Source organism: Perca fluviatilis, chromosome 14, assembly GCF_010015445.1.
Source record: "Perca fluviatilis chromosome 14, GENO_Pfluv_1.0, whole genome shotgun sequence".
Classification (NCBI taxonomy): Eukaryota; Metazoa; Chordata; class Actinopteri; order Perciformes; family Percidae; genus Perca; species Perca fluviatilis.
Window position 1 is genome coordinate 26,440,257 of NC_053125.1, and position 25,475 is coordinate 26,465,731.

General features: G+C 41.2%; 1 protein-coding gene across 3 annotated transcripts in view; it reads right to left on the reverse strand.

Moving 5' to 3' along the window:
- Positions 1–699: 699 nt before the first annotated feature.
- LOC120573374 (serine protease FAM111A-like) overlaps positions 700–25,475 on the reverse strand; it is a 30,972-nt gene continuing 6,196 nt past the window's right edge. The window contains exons 3-7 of one of the 3 annotated variants that reach the window (XM_039823080.1): positions 17,661–17,702; positions 4,695–4,780; positions 3,665–3,826; positions 3,055–3,102; positions 700–2,960 (exon numbers count right to left, since the gene is read on the reverse strand). In XM_039823080.1, coding sequence (XP_039679014.1) covers positions 1,131–2,960; positions 3,055–3,102; positions 3,665–3,826; positions 4,695–4,766 — 2,112 coding nt within the window. In that variant the 5' untranslated portion in view covers positions 4,767–4,780; positions 17,661–17,702 and the 3' untranslated portion in view covers positions 700–1,130. Of the gene's footprint in view, positions 2,961–3,054; positions 3,103–3,664; positions 3,827–4,694; positions 4,781–6,872; positions 7,119–7,469; positions 7,493–17,660; positions 17,703–25,475 lie in introns of those variants that run through there. The other 2 variants (XM_039823082.1, XM_039823079.1) reach the window with 2 other exon arrangements.

Genomic DNA, 25,475 nt, shown 5'->3' on the forward strand with positions numbered 1-25,475 from the left:
AAAGTCTCGAAATCAAAATCACTTCTTTAGTGAGGGGACAACACAAGAGGTTTAGTATATGCTCAGGCAGTGTGAACAATCAAGGTGATGACAATTTAAGTTAAATTCTAGCTGTATATATATATATATATATATGGTCTGGGTCGTGTGGACGGCGATATTACGCAACTGCGGCCTGGGCCACTATGTGCAGAGACCTCCAAGATTTTGTAACGACGCATTGCAATGATTGGCTACAGAAGAGGAGAAGTCTGTTTTAGGAGCCGCCGTGACCGCTACTCTGATCGATTTGACCGCAATCATTAGGTTTGCAATGACCATGCACATTGTCCACACTGCCTGCAAGAAGCATTAAACCCTGTTAAGGCTTAAGTATGCTTTGAATGAAATTTGTTGGATCATACAACTTTAACTTTATACTTTTATACACCTTAACACTTCTTTACAATGCAATAGTGCAATAAGTTTAAGAAGGTTTTTTTATTTTTAGCTGACTGTTTTAGAGGGTTACAGCAATTCATTTTATGTATGCAGTCAGTATTTGCTAAAGTTCCATTATGAATCTGTATGATGGATGAATTCAAGCATGTGTCTTTAGTTTCAGTGTCGTCTCCTCTGGATGATTTGTAAGATGTGTTCAATTGGCCAATATAGACAGTGTTGTATAACAATAATTAGAAATCAATGACAGGAAACAGATTTTGAAGAGAACAAACAGTTGAGTTTTAATATCATACAAACAGGTAATATGGGTAATAAAGTCTAAAATATCAATTACAAAATTACAAAATCAACACAAAAAAACTAAACAACACCAAGAAACGTTACTTAACTATAACATTTAGGCTTTCACAGGCGAGTCAATGTTTCTGATAACCAAATATCAACAATGGTAAGTCTAGAATACAGTATTAAAATAAGTGTTGGTTATAGGAGGGTTATATGTTGAGTAAAAAACCTGTTGGCATCCAGTTCACAGCCCCAAAAATACACTTGGTAAACAAAAATAGCAGGGCAGCAGTACAATTTGTTGGGATGACAACGGGTCGGTTAATCATTCGGTCAAAACAAAGATTTTATGAACTGTAAAATAAGGTATGCAACCAGATGCGTTGTGAAGGTCTGAATACTTAATTAATATCCATTGACTCAATGTAGTCCAGGAGCTCCTCAGGGTCTGCTGTCTCATCCTCGTGTATCTGTCTGCTTTCTTTCAGCTCAACCACAGACTTGAAGACCTTTTCTAGGTCTGAGTTTCCCTTCACCTCTTTGTTAACTCTCTCCAAAAGCTTATCCTTTCCACTTACTTTTAGAGTACTCACAAAGTGTTTAAAAATAGTAAGCAGAGGTTGGGCGAACTCTATCACACTTTTGTTAGGGTTTGGAAACCCATAAGCATATCCTGCGGTGTGCAAACCAAAGACTCGACCATGAGCATCAAACACTGGGGAGCCAGAAGAGCCATGATACATGAAAGTATTGTAGGTCCCTACTTTGTCTGCTTTATTCCCACCCATCATTATGTTTTCGATGCCTTGATCTTTGAGAAGGTGACTGATTGAGAGTAGAGTTACAATACTCTCTTTGTATGGATGTAAATGATCATGGACAGCCTGAACCCTCTTCTCTTTCTCAATGATAAATGTAGGATCCATTTTTTTCAGTCCTCCTGCTGGGTGACCAATAATACAGGCTTCACCATCCCGAGGCATTGGACCAAAAATCTTCAGGAGTCCTGGTGGCACCTTCATTTTCTTTGTTTGTGTTGAGTGGTTTGATTTCTGGCTCTCCAGGTTGAGCTCAAGTACGGCATAATCAAGCTCATCCTCAGTGTAGCAGATGTCACCTTGAGCCTTCTCGAAGTAGTAGTAATTTATGTGCGGCTCAGGATTTTCATAGTTAAAGAGAGCAAACACATTTATACCCTCCTTCAACTTTTGTCCTTCGACACAATCTTTGAATAGGTGTGCGTTCGTCAAAATGAAGTTGTCAAACAGCACAAAGCCTGTTCCCTGACAAACATCCCCAACAACCACTTTGCAAACTGACTCGCCCAGTTTCAGCAGCTTCCTGACTCTGTGAACTTCACTGAATGACTGTTGGATCTTCCCAAAGTTTTCCTTCCTCAGGTTCAGTGCCTTCTGATAAGAATCATCAGGGAATCTACTCTCCATCAATTCTCTCAAAGCTGGAGTCTGCTGACGCAGTTTTTCATAAATCTCCTGAATGTCAACATTGTTGCCACCTTTTTCAACTGCTGCTCTGACACTAATTCCTCTCTGCTGTACTACATCTACAACTGGCATTGTGTAACACTTTTGAAGTGAATTATTTGATGCACCAGAGTATTCCTGCTGTCTTTCAAAACTTTCCCTCTTGTTCCGTGGAAGACATATCTTGAATTGTTTCTTATGTAGGTTGTCAATCTTTTGTGTGCATTCAGTGATGGAATCTGGATCCGCATTGTCAGACAGAGTGAAGTTGTCGAGTTCATCAATGAAGCGACCGTCTCTTTTCAGAGCCTCTTTGACAGTCATCCCCTTCTCCCCGTAGACACACAGATACTTAAAATCTTTGACAGCATTGTTTCTAAAAAGCCTCTTTTGTTTGGTGTATCGCCCTCCCACTGTATCAATGTAAAAGACAGAATACTTGTCCCTTGACTGTATTGGTTTGTAAAGTTGGTCTTGGGTCACTTCAACCTTTTCTGGTTCACCTGATACAATCAGAGACTGACAACTCCTGATACAAGTACAAGGGAAATGTGTTGCAACAATAGAGTCCCTTGCTTTACCCAGCTGTATCACAATGTTTTCATCTGAACAGTTCTGCACCTTCTTCTCATAGTTTTCAGTTGATTTTATCACCTCCAGCACTGTGCGAGGATGATCGCAGTCAATAGTGTATTTTGTAGTGCCAGTAGTACTGAATTTCACCGTGATACGATGTAAATGTTCGCCCTGCAGAAAACCAGAGGGAGAATAAAAGTGCATGTCCTTGTTGATGTAATAAAAATGCTGACTTTTTGTATATGCAGCGCATCACTCCACTCACCATGAGATCAACACCATTTTCCTCTTTCACTTTTGCTTGGCTGCGTGTCTGTAAAACAAGAAAATGCTTTAGATTTACTGTTGTAGAAACAATGGAACACAAAGACAAGTGGGTACCCTGAAGAGTTATGTACCACCCTGTTTGTTGTAACTTGAGGTCATGCACAAGAACACACACACGTATGGTGATGGATGACTTGATACACAGTCCAATGTGACACCACTATAAATGTAAAAATTTGTCGTAATTGCTGCTTGAACAAGGGACCTATGGGAGTGTTTATCGGGGGAGGACAGTCTCGTGTAAAGACAAACTGAGACTAATTGTTTGCAGAGGATGCTGTTGGACCTAATTAAATAGTTAAAATAAAAAGTAGAGTCCAGCATGAATAAATTTAAATATTTCTGAAAAATCACTGCCTGCATGCTCGTCCATCCCACCACTCACACTATTAACCATTCTAAAGTGAAAAATCTAAGCATTTGTTTTGTGACACAGCAGTAACAAATTGATAAGCTGCTAGAATATCAAATTAATCAAATAATAAGAGCCTAATCATTATTTTCTCTTTAAACCATATCAAAAACTTAATTTATTCCAATCAAGTCACCTGAGAGCCTGTAGCTCCACCTAGATTGGACCCTGCATCTTTGCTTGACTGAGAGTATTTGGCTCCGTGACCTGAATCAGACCCTGCAGATCTGCTCTTAGCTCCACCTGTAGCTCCACCTGGCTGTGTTCTCTCTGTCAACGGGCTGCTGCCAGTTTTGTCCTGATGAAATAATGATGGCATTCACAAACAATGAAATCAGTGGGACAATCTGTAGCTAATTCTGCATGGTAAATATACAACCCAGTCTCACGGCAGTTCGTGAAATGGTCACGTAATTAAATCTATTTGTTTCGTGTACACAAACACGTTTGTAATTTTTTTCGTGATGGTCAGCCTGTTTTTTTAAACTAATGTATGTCAATGGGAAGCATCTTTCGTGATGACAGCACGATTCTCAATGAGAAGATGACGTAAGATTAAAAGCGACTACAGTAGAAAGTAGTATGAAAGCCCAAAAATCTGTGTAGGGAGGTTGGTTGGGGTGGTGGGTTACATGCTGCCAGTCCGACATGCCGCCACTCCAACATGCTTCTATTCATACATGCTGCTATTCCGACATGCTGCTATTCCGACATGTTGCTATTCCGACATGTTGCTATTCCCTAACCCTAACCCTAACCCTAACCCTAATGGAAACAAAAATTGTCGGAGTGGTGGGACGTTTGAAAACAATGGAAGTGCAGCCACTCTCCGACAATTAGACGTCAATGTCGGAGTGGGGGTATGTCAGAATGGATGGCAGAACCTCAAACAACACAGGAGACCGGGGATTGTGTCCCGGGTGTCACGTTTCCTAAACCCAACCGTCCGTTCTTCTTTTATTAAACCCAACCGTGCCGTTGTTGTCCTGCATCCCGTTATTGTTTTCTTAAACCCAACCCGTCCCACTGTATACAGCTATGCAATTGTTGGTATTATAAAAAACGTGCTCACCATGACAAAAAAAATGATGGTTTCTGTACACAAATTAAATTACCTGACCATTTCACGAACTGCCATTAAAGAGAGTTGTTGAGCTGTTACTTACAGGTGTGCTGAAAAATGACGCGATGTCCCGCGTCTTTTGCTTCTTTGGAGGATTGTTCTTTTTGGAAGGCATTTTCAAAATTACTCCTAAAATGACAAAAAATAAAATGAAAATAGACATCTTTCTCTTCTGCCCGTACCCAAATCTATGCTAATCAACTGAAATCTGCATCTAAGTGATGCATTGATAAACTTAAAGTAAAAAAGAAATTATTGCATTTGCCATATACTTATGTATCTATATGTCAACTGACAGTTGGCTGCCTTCAGTATACTGTATACTCGCTGCAGTACAAGTTAAAGTAAATGGTATACAATCTTTTTTAATCAAACATTAAGTTTTATGGTGAGTTTTCATTCAAAGTGATTAACATTGACAAGACGTAAATGCCTTGCCCACATTCATATTTGAAATGTAATATTAGTGATGCCACTGATTGAAAGCCAGCCCAGTTTTTCATACGTGCTGCCAACAGACAGTATTAAAGTTGCTCCCTGAGCAAACACAGCCCACTAAACCTGATCGAGTCGTGATTCACTCTGATCTTTCACCTGACTCTTTAAATTAACTCATGAGTCGCGAGTCTCTAGTATCATTAACTCGGAACAGTTGAGTATACTACAATCTAAAATGATAACAGTGCCACACACAAACCTCTTGCATTATCTACTACTAGTCCTAGAAATCTTAGCTGCCAAAAGCTTCATAACTTAAACTTTCATAGGTACCCACAACTCCACAAGTCACCTCAAGCGATTGAGTGAGCAGAGAGACAGTCTGAGACAGGTTATAGGAACTTCCAGACCCACAGACTCAGAGCCGGAAACATTGCAAGCTGGCAAACCATGGGACTCACTCGAGAACTCCTCGATGACTCATGAGTTGTCGAAAACTCATGAGTTGTCGATGACTCATGAGTTGTTGATGACTCACGCGTTCTCGCGTGAGTCAGTCAATTGCGTGAATCAGCCGGCTACGTTGTCATGAGTGGATCTGTAGCAGACGAGTGAGTGAAGTCTCTCCTCGAGCTCAGGGTAAAGCAAATCCACAACAAAAGCCATTCTATCACTTCTGAAATAACATACAATGTTCTGCACGTAGCCTAGCTAGTCCTACTGTAGGTTTGGTGTATGAATGTAGTATGTTAAAATGCAATTAGGTCGAGCAGACAGTCCGAAACATTGCAAGCTCTCAGTAGGACTGAGTTTCCTTGGGCAATTTAGCAATACTGATTCAATTGACTCAAGTGACTCGCATAACCCAGATCAGTTTAGTGAGTGACTCAGAATAACCAGTTTGCCAGGCCTACAGCGCGCCCAACAGCTTGTTTGAATTTGGTCAACCAATCACAACAGAGTGGGCCAGTTGACCAATCAGAGCACACTGGGCTTTTCAGGAAGGCGCCAAAAGCTCAGAGTTTTAAGCAGAGGAGCGGCAGCAATGGGCAGTATGAGAAACATAATGTTTTTTGAACATCAAAGCATGTAACCCTATTCTAGTAGATCCCAAAAGTACAAATATGACGATGAAAAGGAGTATAATAGGGGCTCTATAATAAAATTAATAATAAAAGAAACACAATGCAATGTAAAGATGGATTAATAAAACACACACAAACCCTTTTCTAAGTAAAATGGAAGATTTAAATAATATTAAATGTAACAAAATTGATTAAACTTTAGAAAACAAATACAGTGCAGCTGCAATGCAGCGCAACATGCATGTATGTCCCAAATGTATTAAATAATATGCAGGGGTAGAGACATTTGTAAAGACAGCAGATTGTTCTTTAATAAGAGTGGCTTAATAACTGCAGTTTTGCAGTGACTATTTGCAGAAGTTCTGATGTCCCTGATGACTGGGCAAAAAAAGCTAAAACGTTGACTGTCCTGTGGAACAAAAGTTTTCGACACTGCCCAAAGAGATAAGTTCAAATGAGTGTCCTAATCAGTTAATTTCAATATCAGTTTTATTTTTATAGTTAATCATGAAGATGTTAAACCTCAACACTCACTTCGCAATCAGGAACTGAAAGAAAAAGTAATTACTTTGTATTCTAATAAAAATATGTGTTGGATCCTTTCCCCCACTTTTTCATTATATAATCAATGTAATCATAACAATAATACTATAATAAGACCATACTGTATATGTAAAGAAAGAATCTGGTGGTCTTACCTTGACTTAACGCGAACGTCTCTGAAAAATGCCGCGCAGTTTTGGAACAAAAATAGGAAGTGGCGGGCTCTGCGCTGAACGATCCCCTTCTCATATTTCATTAACCCTTCTGACTCCCACTGTCACACCACATTCTGACAGGATGGCCCAGTATTCACAAACAAGTCGATATTCCCTAAACATTTTAACAGTTTACAGTTTAGTTTGGGATGCACAATATGTAAGTGGGCAATAAGCGCTAAAATGTAATTATTGTCAGTTCTGAGTTTTTTTTTTTTTACTTTGCATTAGACACACACACACACACACACACACACACACACAAAAACACACACACAAAGACACACACAAGTAATGTTAGTACAGGGGGAGTGACAGGCTGCGGCTGGAAATCGGAAGGACGGGAAATGGTTTTAACTTGCCTTTTAAATTGACATCCACTGAGCTAAAGTGCTTATGTTATTATTAGTTGACTCATTTTGGTTTCTTAACGGCGTCGCGAGTTATAGAAGCTAGGCTGGGAGCTTCATGGAGACAGCTACAGTTAATGTTAGCTCCCCTACAGCTATCAGAGTTAGCTTCCACTTCATATATTACCTTTTAACAGCTGGATTCTCAGTAACGTGACAATCTGCAAGAAACATGTTGCTTATAAATCACAAAAATAGTAGTGACAGCACTGTTTGGCTTAGTTATCAATGCCGTTACCATCGTGGCTAACACTGTTGTTACTTAGTTTATGACAAATCGTTTCAGCTGTGCTTTCTAACATGATGTCATTGTGTTAGAAGTCCCTCTAGTGGACAGAACGTGTAACAACAACCACATGCTTATAGTGGCATTGACAATGCATAAGCCTGAGTAGTTTAGTACATATTTATAACAGGAGGCATTTGAGCATTACATTTTCAAATATTATTTGAATATAAAAAAATAACAAATGAAATTTGTATTATAGAGGAAGATTGACAGCTGTAGTGTGCTGCATTTGTGTCCAAATCTCACCCCTAACTATGCTAACGTAAGGACAAATATAACCTTTATTTAACCAGGTAGGCCGTTGAGAACAGGTTCTCATTTGCAACGGCGACCTGGCTAAGAAAAGCATAAGCGTGCAAGACAACATACAGTTTCACATTCAATACAATACAGGAATACAGAATACAGTAGGCTAAATGAAGTGCAGATTAGATAGATAGATAGATACTTTATTCATCCCGAAGGAAATTTTAGGCATCCAGTAGCTTAGACAACCATAACACAACAAACACATATACACGCATATCACACATACTATACATAAGAATACAAATAAAAATAAAGATCACTCACAGAAATGCAATGACCCTGATAAGGTGCTATGGTAGACTGTGTGCAATGGTGATAGTGCAAAAGTGAACAGTGCAGGGATTGAACAGTGCAGTAGATTATTATTAAATATTAACTATGACTATGAAATATTAACATATTAAGTGATTGATTGAATAAGAATATGAACAATATATAACAGGGAATAAGTTATAAGATGTAGATGTTATGACCACTGTCCAGATTGTGTAGGAGGGCTAATATAGCCTATAAGACAGTTGTACAGCAGACAAAGTGATAAAATGGTAGGGGATGAGAGAGACAGGCTCATGCTGAAAAGGCCATTGCTCCCCTCCCCCTTTGTGTGGTAGCCTATGGAAGAGTTGGATGGCCCTGGGGACAAAGGACCTCCTTAACCTGTCTATTGAGCATGACAGTGACAGAAGTCTGCCACTGAACATGCTCCTCTGTTTGATGAACGTGCTGTGTAGTGGGTGGTGGTCATTTCTAGCTGGTATTTTGGAGCCTTTCAGGTAGCCTGTGTGCTGGGGGTGTTGAGCAATAACAGGAAGAACGCATTGTCTCAAACTGTTAACAGCGTTTTCTGTGATTGTGAACTTGCAAGTTTATTCTTCCAAGAACAACCAGCAAGAACGTTCTCCCCAAGAACACAAGTCCGTGCTTTGCATTCTTGGTATTGAGAAACGCCCTCGGTCTGTTTCTCTGCAGTTGCTGTGAGTTACTCCAGCTCAATGCCAACAACAGAGCCAGCTTTCCTTACCAGCCTGTTAAGTCGCCCAGCGTCTCTCTTCTTAATGCTGCCTCCCCACACATCTTCCTTTTTTAAGAATGATTTCTGTGCCGTTCTTTGTTCTTTTCTCAAAAAAAAGCTGAACTCCAGGTCTTCCAGAAGACCGCTGTTCCCAGCAGCAGCAACAACCATAAGCCCGCCCACCGACTCTATACATGATGTGATTGGCCTGACCAGAATTAGTTTTTTCCAGCTCGCAAAGCCAGAGTGCCTAAGGCGATACGGAGCCGGGTGACATGGAGGGAAAAACAATCGGAAGGAGAAAAAGACAAAAAAAGACTATGTACTGGTGGCAAACACTAACTTCGAGATCTCGACTTTGAAACTTCGAGATCCGACTTTGAAACTCGGGATCTCGAGTGTTGGTGGTTGCATCTTGATTTTTTTCCTCCATGTCACCTCCAGATAACTCCCGACCCTGGCTGCAAAATAAATTTGCTGCCACTAGGGTGCGTCTAGATTTCTAGGCTAGGTAAAGAGGTGCATCTGTGCAACTATGCAAGGGGCATGCCAGAGATAATGGAATGAGGGTGTGCAAAAAAGTGCATGAATGATGTAGAACAGTTAGCACATACAGTGATCGGGCAGGAGCTCAGACAGACATACTTTAAAGTAAAGCTTAGATCGGGCCAAAAAAATCAAGCCCGACCCTACCCAAGCCCACGCACGTTGTGTCCGAGCCCGGCCCGACACATTAACTGTAATTATGAGCCCAAGCTTGATTTAAACCCAACATTTTTTTTAATACATGGGCCGTTATAACTGACGTTCTTTGAGTTGTTTGAACTGCAGAAATCTGTTTAGAAGGGGTATGCTTGGAGAAGTAACAAAAGAGGACATTGAAGGCTGAATATCATCTTTTCTGCCATGGCGAACCTGCTTCACGTGTCTGTTCATCGTCAAAGTTCCCGTTTTTTTGCTGTCAAAGGTGTGCTGTGTGCCACCCTTAAATTTCTCAACAAAGCCAACACGTTGGCACTGCCCATGACTCGTTTTAAATGGTTCCAAACCTCCGACTTTCCTCCAAACTTGCTCAAAGGTAGGCTAATTCTCCTGTTTTTCTTTTTGTCTTTACATCTTCAAGCTCCTTGTTGCACTTAAGCTACACATCACAGCCCAGCAGGCCGGCTGTGATGTGTGCAAGTGGGGGAGACTCTGCACATGATTATGGCAAAGCTTTCACCCCACCCAATTAGGCTAATAAAGTAATGATTAAAACAACCCAAATGCTTGATCAAGGGCCCAGCCCAGGGATAGTGGCAGGAAATATCGGTCCAGTTCGGGCTCGGGCAGAGAACTTTAACTCTACTTTAAAGGCACTTAGTGGGATAGGGGTTTTGAGTGTCAGGGATTTTTGTACTTCATTCCAGTCATTTCCAGCTGAGAACTGGAAGGAGTGGCGGCCAAAGGAGGTGTGGGCTTTTGGGATGACCAAGGAAATGTAACTGCTTGAGCGAAGGCTGCAGGTGGGTAAAGCTGTTGTGACCAGTGAGCTTAGGTACAGCGGGGCTTTGCCTAGCAAGGACTTGTAAATAAGTTGGTACCAGTGAGTTAAAGCTGCAGTAGGTAAGATTGTGAAGATCCAGGACTTACAAATTTGAACATCGACAACTTCTCAGTCCCTCCCCCCTTTCTGCTGAAGCCCAAACCGTCTCCTGAGCCCCTCCCACACAAGGGAGTTTGACATATATGCCTAGGCATGTCAGACAACATTTTCAATAACTAAACACTAACATAATGTTAACTTTACTCACCAACAGTAAAACGATGCTAACTAGCAGGCTACCGCCATTTCAGCATCATATCAGACCGACCACTGTGCAAACGTTACTATTATCCTCACCAACGTAGCTTTGTGGACTTTTGACTACTAATAACCAAGTGAAAGATAAATAATTCATGTTAATTATGTTACCTGTGAAGAAATGTGGCTACATCTGCATCATTCTTCAGATCTTTAAAATCCCGGAGCTCACGCCACCTCTGAAAAGCCACTACAATATTCACCTGAGTTTTGGGAAATCTTTCTGCAGCTGGTGCGCTGGGAAGGTGGAGGGGAGAACCCTTTTATATGCTTTTGCGTGCATCAGCAATGATTGACACGCAGATAGACCCCCCCTGTGGCCCTGATTGGAGAAAATCAACCGGGAGCGGTGGAATTTTGCCAATCGCACTACAGGCTGTAGGTGGTGCCAGAGGAGCTGGATTTTTTTTATATTACATAATTCATGTAGTGCTACTGGATCATAGGGTCAGTTTCAGCAAATATCCAATCCAATCCAATCCAATTTTATTTATATAGCGTATTTCACAGATAAACAAATCAACAAAGCACTTCACAAGGTACATACAAACAAATATGGGGTAAAGAAAATACAGCATGACATGAGGAGAGACTAGGAGAAAAAGGCAACTCCCAGACTATGCCCCCAGTAGGAGTACAGTTTGGGAACAGGAAAAAAACACCTCAGCAACATAATATAAGCACATAACCAATACAAGGGCACACAAGACACGCAATGGGGGAGGAGGGTGTTGGGTGCATGGGGATGGGGGTGTTTGTTGTTGAGGTAGTCCAGCACAGGCAAGCAGACATCTGGTCCTGCAGCCAAACAAAGGTGCTGGTCCCAGACCTGCCCGCCTGACTGGGGGTAGAAGCGGTGAAGGCGCTGGATAGGGGGCTGGATAGGGGGTGGGGGTGGTAGCATATCTGTATATATGTAAGAGTTCGTGTGTGTGTAGTCCTGAGTAGTCAAGCTACGTCTGGCCCCCGTAATCTGGTTTTCTTAGTCCGCACGATTGTCATTGCGATACACAGCCGGTTGCCATGGAGTCAGCCTTGAAACAGGACCCAGTACGAGTCAACAATCAACAGGTGTCTGTGGGAGTCGGGTAAGGAACGCAAGAGTGTGCCTCGCTGTAGTGCTCCAGGGGGAGTGATTATTCAACACCGGCCTCGGCCTAGGCCAGCGCTGGTTCAGGGAGCCGAAAAGATAAGATTGGAATTTGTTTTGTCTTGGGGCGAGGAGCCGAAGTTAGTCACTCTCGACTTCTCTGAAGTGTCCCCTCTGGTCTCCATATCGATCAAATTTCCTTGCCAAAACCGTGAGTTTCCCCAAGATGTTGTCCAGCTTGTCCAGAGCTGACAGAATATGACAGAAAGTTAGTTTTATAAGACTTACCTACTGCATCTTTAAGCGTCAAGTGTGTAACGAGGGCCAGCCGACTAATGCATAGAGGTTGCAATGGTGGGTGTTATAAAGGGCTCTGGACACAAAACATATGGCACTATGGTAGACAACATCCAGTTTTTTTTTCAGGAGAGAGTTTGTGGCAGTTCTTTAAATGACATCACCAAAATCGAGAATTGGTAAAATTGTCATTTTCACCAAAGCGAGTTTGGCAGCAAGAGTGACGAAATACTGCTTGACAGTTTCCTTAGCAAACTCTAGCAACGTGTAGTATATAAGAGGTGCTGATGAACTAAAGGAGTAGGAGTGCTTCACATAAAAGATGACATAATGAGACAAAGTAAGATGGAGGAAATAAGGAGAAGACTGAGACAGAGGAGTAAACGATGTAAAAGTACCATGTCATTTGTTGCCAGTCAGTGGGTCGAAAGACCAAAAGGCCTTAATATAAGGCCTCATTGGAATCTGGGATGGGATGTCTGACAATTTCTGTAACTTTCTGAAACACAATCTTACTTACTGTAACTGTGTTACGGTAATGGTTTTGAAATGACTATTTCCTTGGTTTTAATCACTTCAATGATCTACATTATCCTGATAGTTCTGGTTTGTTTGAACCTTTTTGTAGATTCAAGGGTTTGATCAACTCAAATATTTAGCAAGTGTTTGTATAATAATAATGACAAATAAAAAAGGTGGTGATAATTCACAAAATGTTGAAAATGTTTCAGCTCTTCAAAAAAACTGTAATGCATTTGTTACTGTAAAGGGGGGAGGGGGGTTCAAAGCCCAAAGCAACACCATTGAGAGAAGAAAAACCTCCACTTCAAATGCACAAAAATCAATAGTGTGCTTTTTTATAATCCTAATCCTATTTTCTGATTTTGGTAGTGAGGATTGCCAAAGTTATATTACACTTTCAGCTTGGATTACAAATGAAGATGTGCTGCAACGTCATTTGCTGGTAGTGCGGTAAAACGGCAACTTGGGGGAGCTGTTGAATTGTCATTCCTGCGACCTGAGGTCAAGTCAGCCAGACAACAGTGGATGTGAAACAAATCCCGGATACAGTAAACATCTGTAGCAATTATAGGATGTCAGGAGAAGTTAACAGCAGTGAGGACCAAAGTGTTTTTCTGAAATAACTTCTTTCAAGTGTTTGTAATTCACGTGATGCCTCAAAACCAAAATTTGTTCTTTAGCGAGTTGCCACTCAAACACAAGAGGTTCAGTATATGCTCATGCAGTGTGACCAATCAAGGTGATGACAATTTAAGTTAAATTCTAGCTGTGCTGCTGAAATTTGGGTTGTAACTTATTTTGTTCCCTAAGATGGAAATGCTTTCATGGATACAAGGGGACATATATGCTGTGCATTTGGGCAGACCTGGTAAACCTACCCATTCACGAATTGGACTGAAAGAAGAACAACGTCTTAAAAGGTTTTTTATGCTTCTTTTTTTTGCGACGAACGCCATGCAACTAGTAACCAGTAACATAGCTCAGGCAGGACGTTCGTGGTTCGACTGGTCATGTGTGTTTTCCCAAGATGGCGATTGCCTGTGTACCCGAAGGTAATGTCTTTATAAACTATCTTTTTAATAAACTGTCTGTACACTTACAAAGTTCTCAATGCTTCGGTTTACATGTAGGGAACCTAATTATGCTACCGTGGAAGTGTGGTGCTATTATGAGCCTTGTTAGTGGTATAAAATAGCAATTTGATTTTACTCTACCAGTGCCCCAAATGCCTAGCATTAAGCTAATCAGCGGTTCACGCTAGCTTGTTTCAAGCTAGAGAAATATTTGATTACCATGAAAACATGTCCCAGAGAACGGTCGACAAGGTACACATATGTTATAAACCCCTAGGTTCATTTTGCACGGGAATTGTCCCTTAAGGTTTGATTATGCTTTTAACGAAAATTGTTGGATCATTAAACTTTTTTTACACCTTAACACTTCTTCACTATGCAATAAAGTTTAAGGAGTATTTGCTAAATTTCCATTATCATCCGTATGATGGATGAATTCAAGCATGTGTTTTTACATTACATGTCATTTTAGCTGACGCTTTTAGCCAAAGCGACTTACATTTGCTATATACTGTATGTCAGAGGTCGCACGCCTCTGGAGCAACTAGGGGTTAAGCGTCTTGCTCAGGGACACATTGGTTGATGTATCGCAGTGGGAATCGAACCCAGGTCTCCCACACCAGAGGCATGTGTCGTATCAGATTTGCAGGATGTGCTCGATCGGCCAATATAGACAGTGTTGCATAACAATAATTAGAAATCAATGACAGGAAACTGATTTTGAATAGAAAAAACAGGTGAGTTTTAATATCATACAAACAGGTAATATGGGTAAAAATCTATACAAAAAAAACTACTTAACTATGCCATTTAGGCTTTCACAGGCGAGTCAGTGTTTCTGAAAAAATTACAACAAAAATTAACAAAGGTAAAAATTTTAGAAATATATTGGGTTTAGAATAAGAATGTCCTGTAGCCTGGGATGGTCTCGCTGTCTCCTCCTGTCTGGCATGTGTAAGATAAGACGGGTTCAAATTTAGTGGAGCAAAAGTGCTCCTGATTTGTTTAATAAACATTTGGAACAGAATGCACCTAATGAAATATCTCAAAGGAACAGACAATCTTTAGGCCGTGAGAGAAGAAGAGAATGAGAGTGATCCCAAGGCTAGCGCGCAACTTCTCTATCTTCTCGGAGACAGAAAGTCTGAGTTATAGCCAACCGATTGGCGGCCCAGACACAATGACGGGGGGAGGAACCTGAAGATGAATAAAAGAATAGGGAAAAGGAAGGTCCGGGGTCAGACCCGGAGAGACTTTGTTGATGGCTAGGGAGAGAAAGTCTTTAAGGAGCGGCTGATCCATATGCATATGAAATATCTGTTTGCAATATAATTTTACTAAAAATTGTTATAGTTTAACTGAACGAATCCTGAGTATTCATTTCCTGGCCTGCCTTTCAAAGAACACAATATTTAAAGGGGAAACTTTGAGAAGTGACTGGTGGTTCTTAAAAGACTCTGGCCTTTTGAGCCAGAGTAGAATCAGTCGTTTATTTTCCTACAGAATACAGTATTAAAGAATAGAATAGAGCAGGGGTGTCAAACTCACTTTTGCTAAGGGCCAGTTTGGAAAATAAGAATCACATCAACATGTAAAGTTTTAGTATAAACATGCTTTTATTTAAGAGAAAAGTCAAATATCTTTGATTGTATTTTTGCATGTCTTATAACGTCTTCTCACTAACAGTTTGGTCAACATAAAGTCCTAAAAAAGTTCCGTAGCCATCATAGAAATAAAGCACAAAAACAAAGGTCAAACAAAGTGACAAAAACATTGAAAGAAGCGCCAAAAATTGGTATCCTAAAGTGATATGCGGGCCGGACTAAAGTCTGTGAGGGGCCGGGTTTGGTCCGTGGGCCTTGAGTTTGACATGTGTAATAGAGTATTTAAAAAAAAAAAATGTGTTGGTTATAGGAGGGTTATATAAGGCTAAACATTTCCGCATCCAGTTCACAGCCCCAAAAATACACTTGGCACAAAAAAAATAGCAGGGCAACAATATAATTTGTTGTGATGACAAAGTTGAATTGGGCGAGTCGGTTAATCATTCGGTCAGAATTAAGATTTTGTGAACTCTAAAATAACCTTTGCAGCCAGATGCGTTTTGAAGGTCTGAACACTTAATCAGTATCCATTGACTCAATGTACTTCAGGAGCTCCTCAGGGTCTGCTGACTCATCCTCGTGTATCTGTCTGCTTTCCTGCAGCTCAACCACAGACTTAAACACCTTTTCTAGGTCTGAGTTTCCCTTCAACTCTTTGTTAACTCTCTCCAACAGCTCATCCTTTCCACTTACTTTTAGCGTACTCACAAAGTGTTTAAATATAGTACGCAGAGGTTGGCAGAACTCTATCACACTCTCTTCAGATTTTGGAACCCCCCAGAAAAAACAACCAGTGTGCAAACCAAAAACTCTGCCCTGAGCATCAAACACTGGGGAGCCAGAAGAGCCGTGATACATGAAAGTGTTGTAGAACACAAGGAAATCTGCATGTGGGTCATTTTGGATCACATGATTGATTGTGCAGAGAGTAAATAGATAATCCTTGTACTCTTTTAAATTACGCTCAACCTCCAGCTCCCTCTTCTCTTTCTCAATGATAACTATTGGATCCATTTTTTTCAGTTCTCCTGCCAGGTGACCAATAATACAGGCTTCACCATCCCGAGGCATTGGACCAAAAATCCCCAGGAGTCCTGGTGGCACCTTCATTTTAGTGAGTTCTTTTGTTTTGTAGTTGTAGTTTTCGCCCTCAGGCATTATCTCAAGTACGGCATAATCAAGATAACGAACACCCTCACTGTAGCAGATGTCACGGCGAGCCAGCTCAAAGTTATACTCTTTTGGCTCAGGATCTTCAAACGAAACAAACACATCTACATCCTGCTTCAACTTTTGTCCTTCAAAACCATCTTTGAAAATGTGTGCGTTGGTCAAGATGAAGTTGTCAAACAGCACAAAGCCTGTTCCCTGACAAACATTCTTAACATTCACTTTGCAAACTGACTCGCCCAGTTTCAGCAGCTTCCTGACTCTGTGAACTTCACTGAATGACTGTTGGATCTTCCCAAAGTTTTCCTTCCTCAGGTTCAGTGCTTTCTGAAAAGAATCACCAGGGAATCTACTCTCCATAAAGGTTTTGACATCTGGAAACTGGCGACGCAGAGTTTCATAAATCTCCTTGTTGTCGACACTGTTGCCACTCTTCTCCATCACTGCTCTGACACTGATTCCACTCTTTTCCACCGCGGCTCTGATTTTTCTCTGGTGTTCAAGCGACAACTGTAAACTTCTTCCATTTAGGCTGTCAACCTTGTTAGTGCAATCAATGATGCAATCTCGATCCTTATTGTCAGTCAGAGTGAAGTCGCCGAGTTCATCAATTAAGCGACCATCTCTTTTCAGAGCCTCTTTGACAGTCATCCCCTTCTCCCCATAGACACACAGATACCTGAACTGTTTGACAGCACTGTTTCTAAAAAGCTTCTTTTGTTTGCTGTTTTTTCCTCCGACTGTATCTATGTAGAAAACAGAATACTTGTCCTGTGACTGTATTGTTCTGCAAAGTTGGTCTTGGGCCACTTCAACATTTTCTGGTTTATGTGATATAGTCAGAGACTCACCATTCCTGATACAAGTACAAGGGAAATGTGTTGCAACGATAACTGCACCATCTACACCCAGCTGAATTAAAATGTTTTCATCCAAAAACGTCAGCTCATTATATATTCTACTTGATTTTAGTGCATCCAGCACGGTACAAGGTTGATCCCATTGAACCATGAATTTCTTACTGCCAGTAGTTCTGGTTCTGAATTGTACATTGAAATGTTGGACCTGCAGGAAACCAGAATGAGGAAAAAACTACTACTACTACTCACCGGGAAATCACCACCGTTGTTGTTCTTCACTTTGCTGTGTGTCTGTGAAAAAGAAAAGGCTTTAGATGTGCTGTTGTAAAAACCTTATGAATAAAATGAGTCTGTACACAGAAAAATGGCACCCTGAAGCATTATGTACCACCTTGTTTTGTTTGTAACTTGAGCTCATGCACAAGAACACACACACACACACACACACACACACACACACACACACACACACACACACACACACACACACACACACACACACACAATCTCTGCCTGCATGCTCATCCATACTTCCCAAACTACCAACCATCTTCTAGTGCTACTTCTAGGTAGCCAATTGTTTCATGACACAGCTTAAAGGAATACGCCACCGTTTGTTGAAATAGGGCTTATCACGGTCTACCCTGGCTGTAGATAGGTGGGCCAATGCATTTTCTTGTCTCAGTGCAAGTAATTAGGTTGTTGTTTTTTTTTTTGTTGGCTCACTTTTACTCACAACATGCTAACCGGCAACGTAGGAGTCCATTCACTACGCTAAGCTAACTAGCAGCGACACTGCCGGTGTTGCACCAGACTAAAACAATGCATGCACAAAAATGCGTTGGCCCACCTATCTACAGCTAGGGGGAGACGGTGATAAGCCCTATTTCAACAAACGGTGGCGTATCCATTTAAAGAAAATATTAAATGTATCAACAGGTAACACTTTACAATAAGTTACACAAAAAATAGGTAGTTAAGGATTAGTAACTTTTTTTGAAAGAGTAACGAATGATTATTACGTGTATACGAATGAACGTGTAATGTATGTGGACCATTCAAGGGGATGCACCAAATCCAGATTTTTCGGGTTCGGCCAAATACCGAATCCACTGGTTAAGATTCTGCCGAATCCGAAACGCAATAGATTACATGACATGACATGACATGACTTGACATTTTATCCAAAGCGACTTCCAATTAAGCACTTTCAACCCTGAAGGTGCAAACTCCAGACAACAAGTAGTAAGTGCAAGTACATTAGCTTTAAATAAGCAAAACTACAAAGAGCCATATGAAAGGGCAGCTTCAAGAAATATATATACATTTGTTTTTTCGGAATACCGAATCCTACTCCCATCCTCAGTCCATTAACACAGTAAACACATTAATGAAGTAAACAACATCCACAGCCTCAGTATTTAAATGTAACAACTTAATGTTGAATTCACACGCTCTTTTCACATCGTAGGAAAGCACATCGCTTTCGCCAGATGAGTGACAATTTAGTTTGGCAAATTTTCACTAACCAGTATATGATGAAGGCATGTGGTGGGTGAAATTATGAAAAAAGCTAACGTTAGCTAACGAACAGCAGCCGGCCGTTTGGTCGCTCTGCTTTAGGGAGACCCATTTGCTGAGAGAACAACTGATAGGCCGGGACAGGCAATGTCTGGTGAACACCAGTTTTTTGCTGTGACTGTCCTTCCTTTTCCCTTAAGTTTCTGCATTCTGGCTGCTGTCTGTAGATTCCTTCATGCACAACTCGTATTCTTTCAGATGTTTCATACCAAATGTTTTAACAGCGGCGATGTTGTGTATTGTTTAGGGTCCTCGCCACCACGGGACAAATCGTCATTGCAAATTGAACATGTAGCTGGACTTGAATGGCCTTCTTTTGACTGAAAGTACTGCCAAACAACACTTTTTCTGGTCACGAGTTCCATTTTCACTTTCTCACTGCCTACTGCATTCAGGGACGGTTCTAGCCCTTTGGTTGCCCTAGGCGAGATTGAGTTTTGTGCCCCTCCCCCGCCCCCAGGCTCACATTGCCAGATCTCCACAGCGCTGTGTCAGCAATAGAGTAGTAATGTATGTTCATTTTAGTTTCTAGCTTCAATGTAAGTTAGATGGCACCAACACTTGGTCTAATCATAACTGGTCTGGCAACCCAAAGGCCAGTGTTTTGTTTCCAGATTTGTGTGCATGGTGACTTATGATGTGGAGGGGTCTGGGGATCCACCCCCTCGAAATTTTGAGCATTAAATACTTCATTTCCTGCGTTCTGGTGAATTTTTATGCACTATTTTCTTTTTTTTTTTAACCTTTTTCTGAATCAATTTATGCTGGAAATATCTTTATCTAAAGGGAAACAGAGATTACAATCCAAATATAAAAACATAATGGAATATTTTGCAGTAAGGCTCTCAGGCATTCTGTATTGCTTTCATCTATTTATTCTCCTTTGGATTGACTTTTCTAATTATATCTGAGTCAGCACACATGTAGCCTAGGCATCATTTACTCTTCCCACTTTTGCTTCTTTTGTTGAGGAAGTAACCTCCTTAAATGTGCATCTTAAAATTATTCACCTGAATGATACATTAATTCATTTTAATGAACTAATAAACCCCTCGACTGTAATATTTCAGATGTGTTTGAACAAGATTTCTGCTCATGTTCAAAACTTTGTGCACATTCAAAATACAGTATCTCATCTGTGTTCTCTGAGGTTTGGAGGAGTTGTGATATTGTGAGAAAAATAAAGTGATAATACAATAGACTATTATAGGAATAAAGTCACTATATTTCAGAAAATAATCCACCTGCACCACAGTCTGCTGTGCATTACATGATTGCTCTGCTGAGACGGTAGATGTCAGACCTCCTGACAGACACAGAGCCCCATTTGGGATGCTGGTCTCTGAATGAGACAGTTTAGGGAAGTGGCTGTACGCTGCTCTACATCGGAGGTGGAAACACAAAACTACAAAGAAATAGGGACACATCTGCCGCAGCATGCCCACAGCAGAGCGCGTCCATTATAAACCTGAAGCTACACAGACGAGGGAAGGGGCGCTGAAGCAGCTCCGTGTCTGTGCCGCTGCTCGTCTCTATTTCTACAGCGAAAGTGGACACTAAGCGACGCACAGGTCTGCTTCAGAGCTCCGTGTGTTTGAGTCTGACCCGTAGACGGAAAAGTCACGTCATGAAAGGTTGACAAGTAAACGTGTGGCTGAGGGGGCGCCATAGGATGATCATGTTTAATAAACACGTTTTATTTTGCTTGTCGTTCTAATTCTATTATTAATGGGAAGTAGACCTAAGGGCGACACGGCGCCCCCAACACATTTGAGGCCCTAGGCAATCGCCGGTGTGCCAGTTTAGCTGGTGATCCTGTTAACTGGTGATATTTGCATGAAATCGGTGAATATTCAACAAGGCCCTGCCCTGCATTCTGCTCTGCCTCCGCCCCTCGAGTGCCATAGGTTCATATTGTCACAAGGTGTTTGCAAGTGAGACCAAATAATGGTTATCGCTGAAAACATCACCAATTTATGTGTAAATCAACTAAAACCTTACACCTGAAATATAAGGATAAAAATAAGTGACTGGTGTTAATCCAGCAAAGACATGTCTCTGCTGCCCATACCTAAATCTATGCCATTGTAGCAATACAACATGGCATCATGACTTGCGCAAACATACACGCCACTTTCCTAAAGCCAAATGGCATGTTATCTGTACGCATTTTCAGCTATCCACGTGTATGTCTACTCTGTATACAGGAGATGTAAACATACCCACCACGTGGCGTCGCCACGTTGCGTGTTATCGTAAGAACGCGACGTACTATCGCGAGAACGTCACACCCGCGTTAAAAAAATAAAAAAAAAGTTGGGTTAAGGAAAAGAACACAGGGAAAGGCTTTAGTAACACAAACAAGTGACAAAAACACAGAAAATAATGACAAAAACAAGAAACATTGGGGAAGGCTTAAAAACAAACAAAAAAAAAAAAACACCACCACACAGGATGTGAACCCAGACCTCCCAGGTGAAAGCCCTGTGTGTTACCCATCCACCACACCAACCAACCTCCTTATGTGGTCCTCCGTCTCTTTATACTACTCGCTACGGTGAAAATTCAATAGTAATGTAGGTCAATAACGGCCGAATTGCGTTGATATACACGCAAAAAAGGGATTATGGGTCTTGATAAAACGGCAAAATGGCATACGATTTTGGCGTGTCATACATACGCCAATTCATGAGAGATCAGTCTGAGCAGTATGAGTTTCAGCTCATAACTACCTGCGTGCTTCTGGCCAATCATAACGGCGGAGCCCTGTATAAAAACAGCCAGTAGTCCTCCCACTGCCTTTCTTGCTCGTTGGTGATGGGAGCACGCTGCACTTCCGGGTTGTGCTCATTGTGATTTGTCTGCTCGGGCGTCTACACTCATTTTTTTGTTGCAGTCATTCGCGGCCGTTATTTTACTATGTATCAAACGTTTGTAGATCTTCGGCTGGCAGGTTCACCCCCCCCCTCGCCGAGGTCACACAGCAATACAAAGAGAGTAGCACCGGTAGCTGCTTGTGCACTTTGCATTCTCGGAGCGTCTTCCCTCCGGATCGACTCAAACTCTGCTTGTGGGCTAAATGCGGTAGGAGTTACTATGGGCTGAAATATGTGCCACCAGAAACTGAATTTGAATCATTTATATTTGAATTTGAATTGCTAAACTTGAATAATTGCATTGAAAAACTGAATTTGAATCACATAATTTGAAATTGTATTGTTTAATTTGAATCATTGCATTGAAAAACTGAATCTGAATAGCATAATTTGAAATTGAATTTTGTATACTTTTTTACAATTGCTCTTCCTTCATCCTCCAAGTACCCGGATGTCTGTCTCAGTAACTTGAAATTGAATTTGCTGATCTGAATCTGAATAGTGAGAACTGAATGTGAGGATATATAGAGAGTTGAATTTTCAGTGATGATCAAATTTTATTGGAATTCAGTTACAAACGAATAAATTCAATATCAAATTATACTATTCAGATTCAGTTTTTCAATGCAATGATTCAAGTTTAGCAATTCAAATATAAATAATTCAAATTCAGTTTCTGGTGGCACATATTTCAGCCCATAAGTTACCTTTTAGGTTTATTTGGTGTTAATTTTTGTTTTGTGTAAACACTAGGGATTGGACTGAAGCTGCCGGAGACTGTTGTTAGCCGCCGAGCATCTCAATCACCAGCTGTCTTTTTTTGCACAGAATTGGCTGAATTCAATATATTGTAAGGGACTGTGTTTAACTGTTCATGTTTAAATGTTCAGAGTGTTACTGTTCAGACAGTAGTCCAGTCCAGATTGGTGGTGTTGAGTGGAATGCTAAGATTTCCTGAAGTCAGTGAAGTGAACATGTTGTCATTTTAGATGCTGTGAAGCTTCTCTGCATGTCAGCTACCTATGAGAGGGAGCCACGGGAGATTGCACACCTGTAGTTGGCGGATAGCTAAGGTGTGTATGGGGGCAGTGTATTTCTTTTTTTTTAATGTTGGCTACAGCCCACAGTAGCCTGTGTTCAGGCTATATAAAATTGCAACAAACTAGCTAACACCACCTGCTTATTGAGGAACGTTACAATATTGTATCCATAATCCAATACAAGGCAAAGCTTCTAAAGTGTAATAATGGTTTAAAGGCTGTTTAAAATGCCCTGTTTTGACTGTGTTGAGCTGGCATTCGACGTAAATACACAGAGGTGTTTGTGTTCCTCCACCCAACCCTCAGGCAGTGGCTGAATGCAGATGTGCTAGGCAAGGCAAATTTATTTGCGTAGAACCTTTCAAAAACAAAGCCAGTCAAAGTTACAAAAAGGCTGTATCTGTACTCTGTATCTGAGTATTATTTTTTTCTCCTACTTCCACTTTTACTTGAGTACATATTTTCAATGAGTTAAATACTGTAGCGAGGTACGTGGAAGAAGTCAAAGAGCCAGAGATGTAGAACTCTGTGGAAGTTTATTCAACTGCTACACACACGCGATACACAGAGGTCATCAACCTACCCCAGTGTTTCAGTCATGCTTACCCAACAAATGTAAATAAACATGAACACATTATCAAGACTAAAACCTAGGTAACGTAAATGCATAACAAAAACACTAACAGAACATAATTTACACACTAATAACCTAGTCCCATGATCCTTTGCACTGCCGTGCAGAACAGTCAACACAATGGCATCCTGCCAGCCGTTACAATACTTTTACTCCGATACAGTGCCTTGCAAAAGTATTCGGCCCCCTTGAACTTTTCGACCGTTGCCAATTCTTCACGCCTCGAAGATGAAGTATTTTTATTTAAGTTATGTGTGTGTTACGGCTATGTCAGTTACATACTAATTACGTAGGTAACGTAAGAAATCCCCGAGATCGCTTCATGTTTCTTTTCATTATGGTTGCCTGTTCAGAAGTCAGAGACGATGTAAGTTTGTACTCTTTCTATTTAGCTGTTGTTGCAGCAGATGAAGTTATTCCTGAGTTGTTTCAGTCTGCAATGAGTACTGAATGTTAACCGTTTGACCCTGTGATGTGAAGCTGCTAGTTTATCTGTATGTTGCTAGCTTGCTAACTTTCCACTGTATATCACACGTTACTAGCTAGTGTAGGGTGACCAGATTTCCGGGAGGTAAAACCGTGACACTTTGCGCGTAACCGTAGTGCTTGCACACGGTTTTTAACGTGAACATTAACAACTCCGAATTGTAGTTGAGAACGTCAGTTATGACGGCCCACGGATTAAAAAAGTGTCGGGTTGAAATCGGGCTCGGGCTCATAATTCCAGTTAATGTGTCGGGCCGGGCCAGGCTTGGACACAACGTGAACGGGCTCGGGCTGGGTCGGGCTTGATTTTTTGGGCCCAATCTAAGCTCTATTGTGAGGAGGAAGGGTGTGACGAAACCCAGGGGTTGCTAGCCTACAGCCAAGATTAGCCGTTTGCTTGTTCGAGCTAGGCTATGTGTTAGCCAGTTAGCTTATGTAAAACACGTGTTGCAGACAAAAGAACACACTACGTCTCGCAGTTGTGAAGCTGTGTTGCGAACTCACGTGACTAGGGTTCAGCCATTAGCTCTTCAGGCTAACGTTTTGCAGAAACAGATATACACAGATTTCGCTAGAGATAGCCATTTAGCTTATCTGTTCATGTGTATTTGGAAGCTAGAAAGACTGTTGCTGTTCACAACATGTTTGTGCGTGTACATGTGGGTGTGTGAGGTTAGTGAAAGAAGAAAGAAGCACACTTAGAGAAAGAAAGACAAGAAAGATACTTTGAACCCTGATTATCTCACTCAGTGCAATAACTAAACTCCGTGGAGGGAGCTGCAATTTAGCATTTTCAGTTCACAAGCTGGCTACACTATCAAACACATCATCAACGAGTATCGTGATCAAAATACATTCACAGCAAAACAGATCGGATTCGGCGGCTCAATCAGATTAATAAATCAAGGAGCACCAGTAGCGCTTATCAATCTAAATCACATTAATATCATAACACAATTCGCATGCGGGTTTTCATAGGATCCAGTTAAATCCACTTTGTTTCAAAAATGGAAGTTTTAGCACAAGCTTGGGCGCTGACCTGTTTTAACTGGAGTTGAGGTGGAAAGCAAAGACAGGGAGAGCGACGTGAACTTTTATAGCTCAGGCCACTGGACATTAACCTGACTCCGCCAGATGGATTGCTTTGTATTTGCTCAGCATATCCATCTGGGAACTTTCCGTTGGAGAACTTTTGGGAAGGGAATACTGGTTAGCTGATTGGATGAACCATCTGTCTATCATCTAGTTGGTGATAAGACGGGCCAAATCAACCAATCAGATCAACGAAGCGTATGAAAATACAACCACAAGCCCCTGCTGCTGCAGGCAAAGCATAGCTCGTTAGCTCAGCAAGCAAGCAACATGTTGGTAAAAGATATTTGCCGTTTATGTAACGAGAATTTAGGAATAAAAGGCTCCATTTCAGGTTCCCGGTCCATATTCCAAA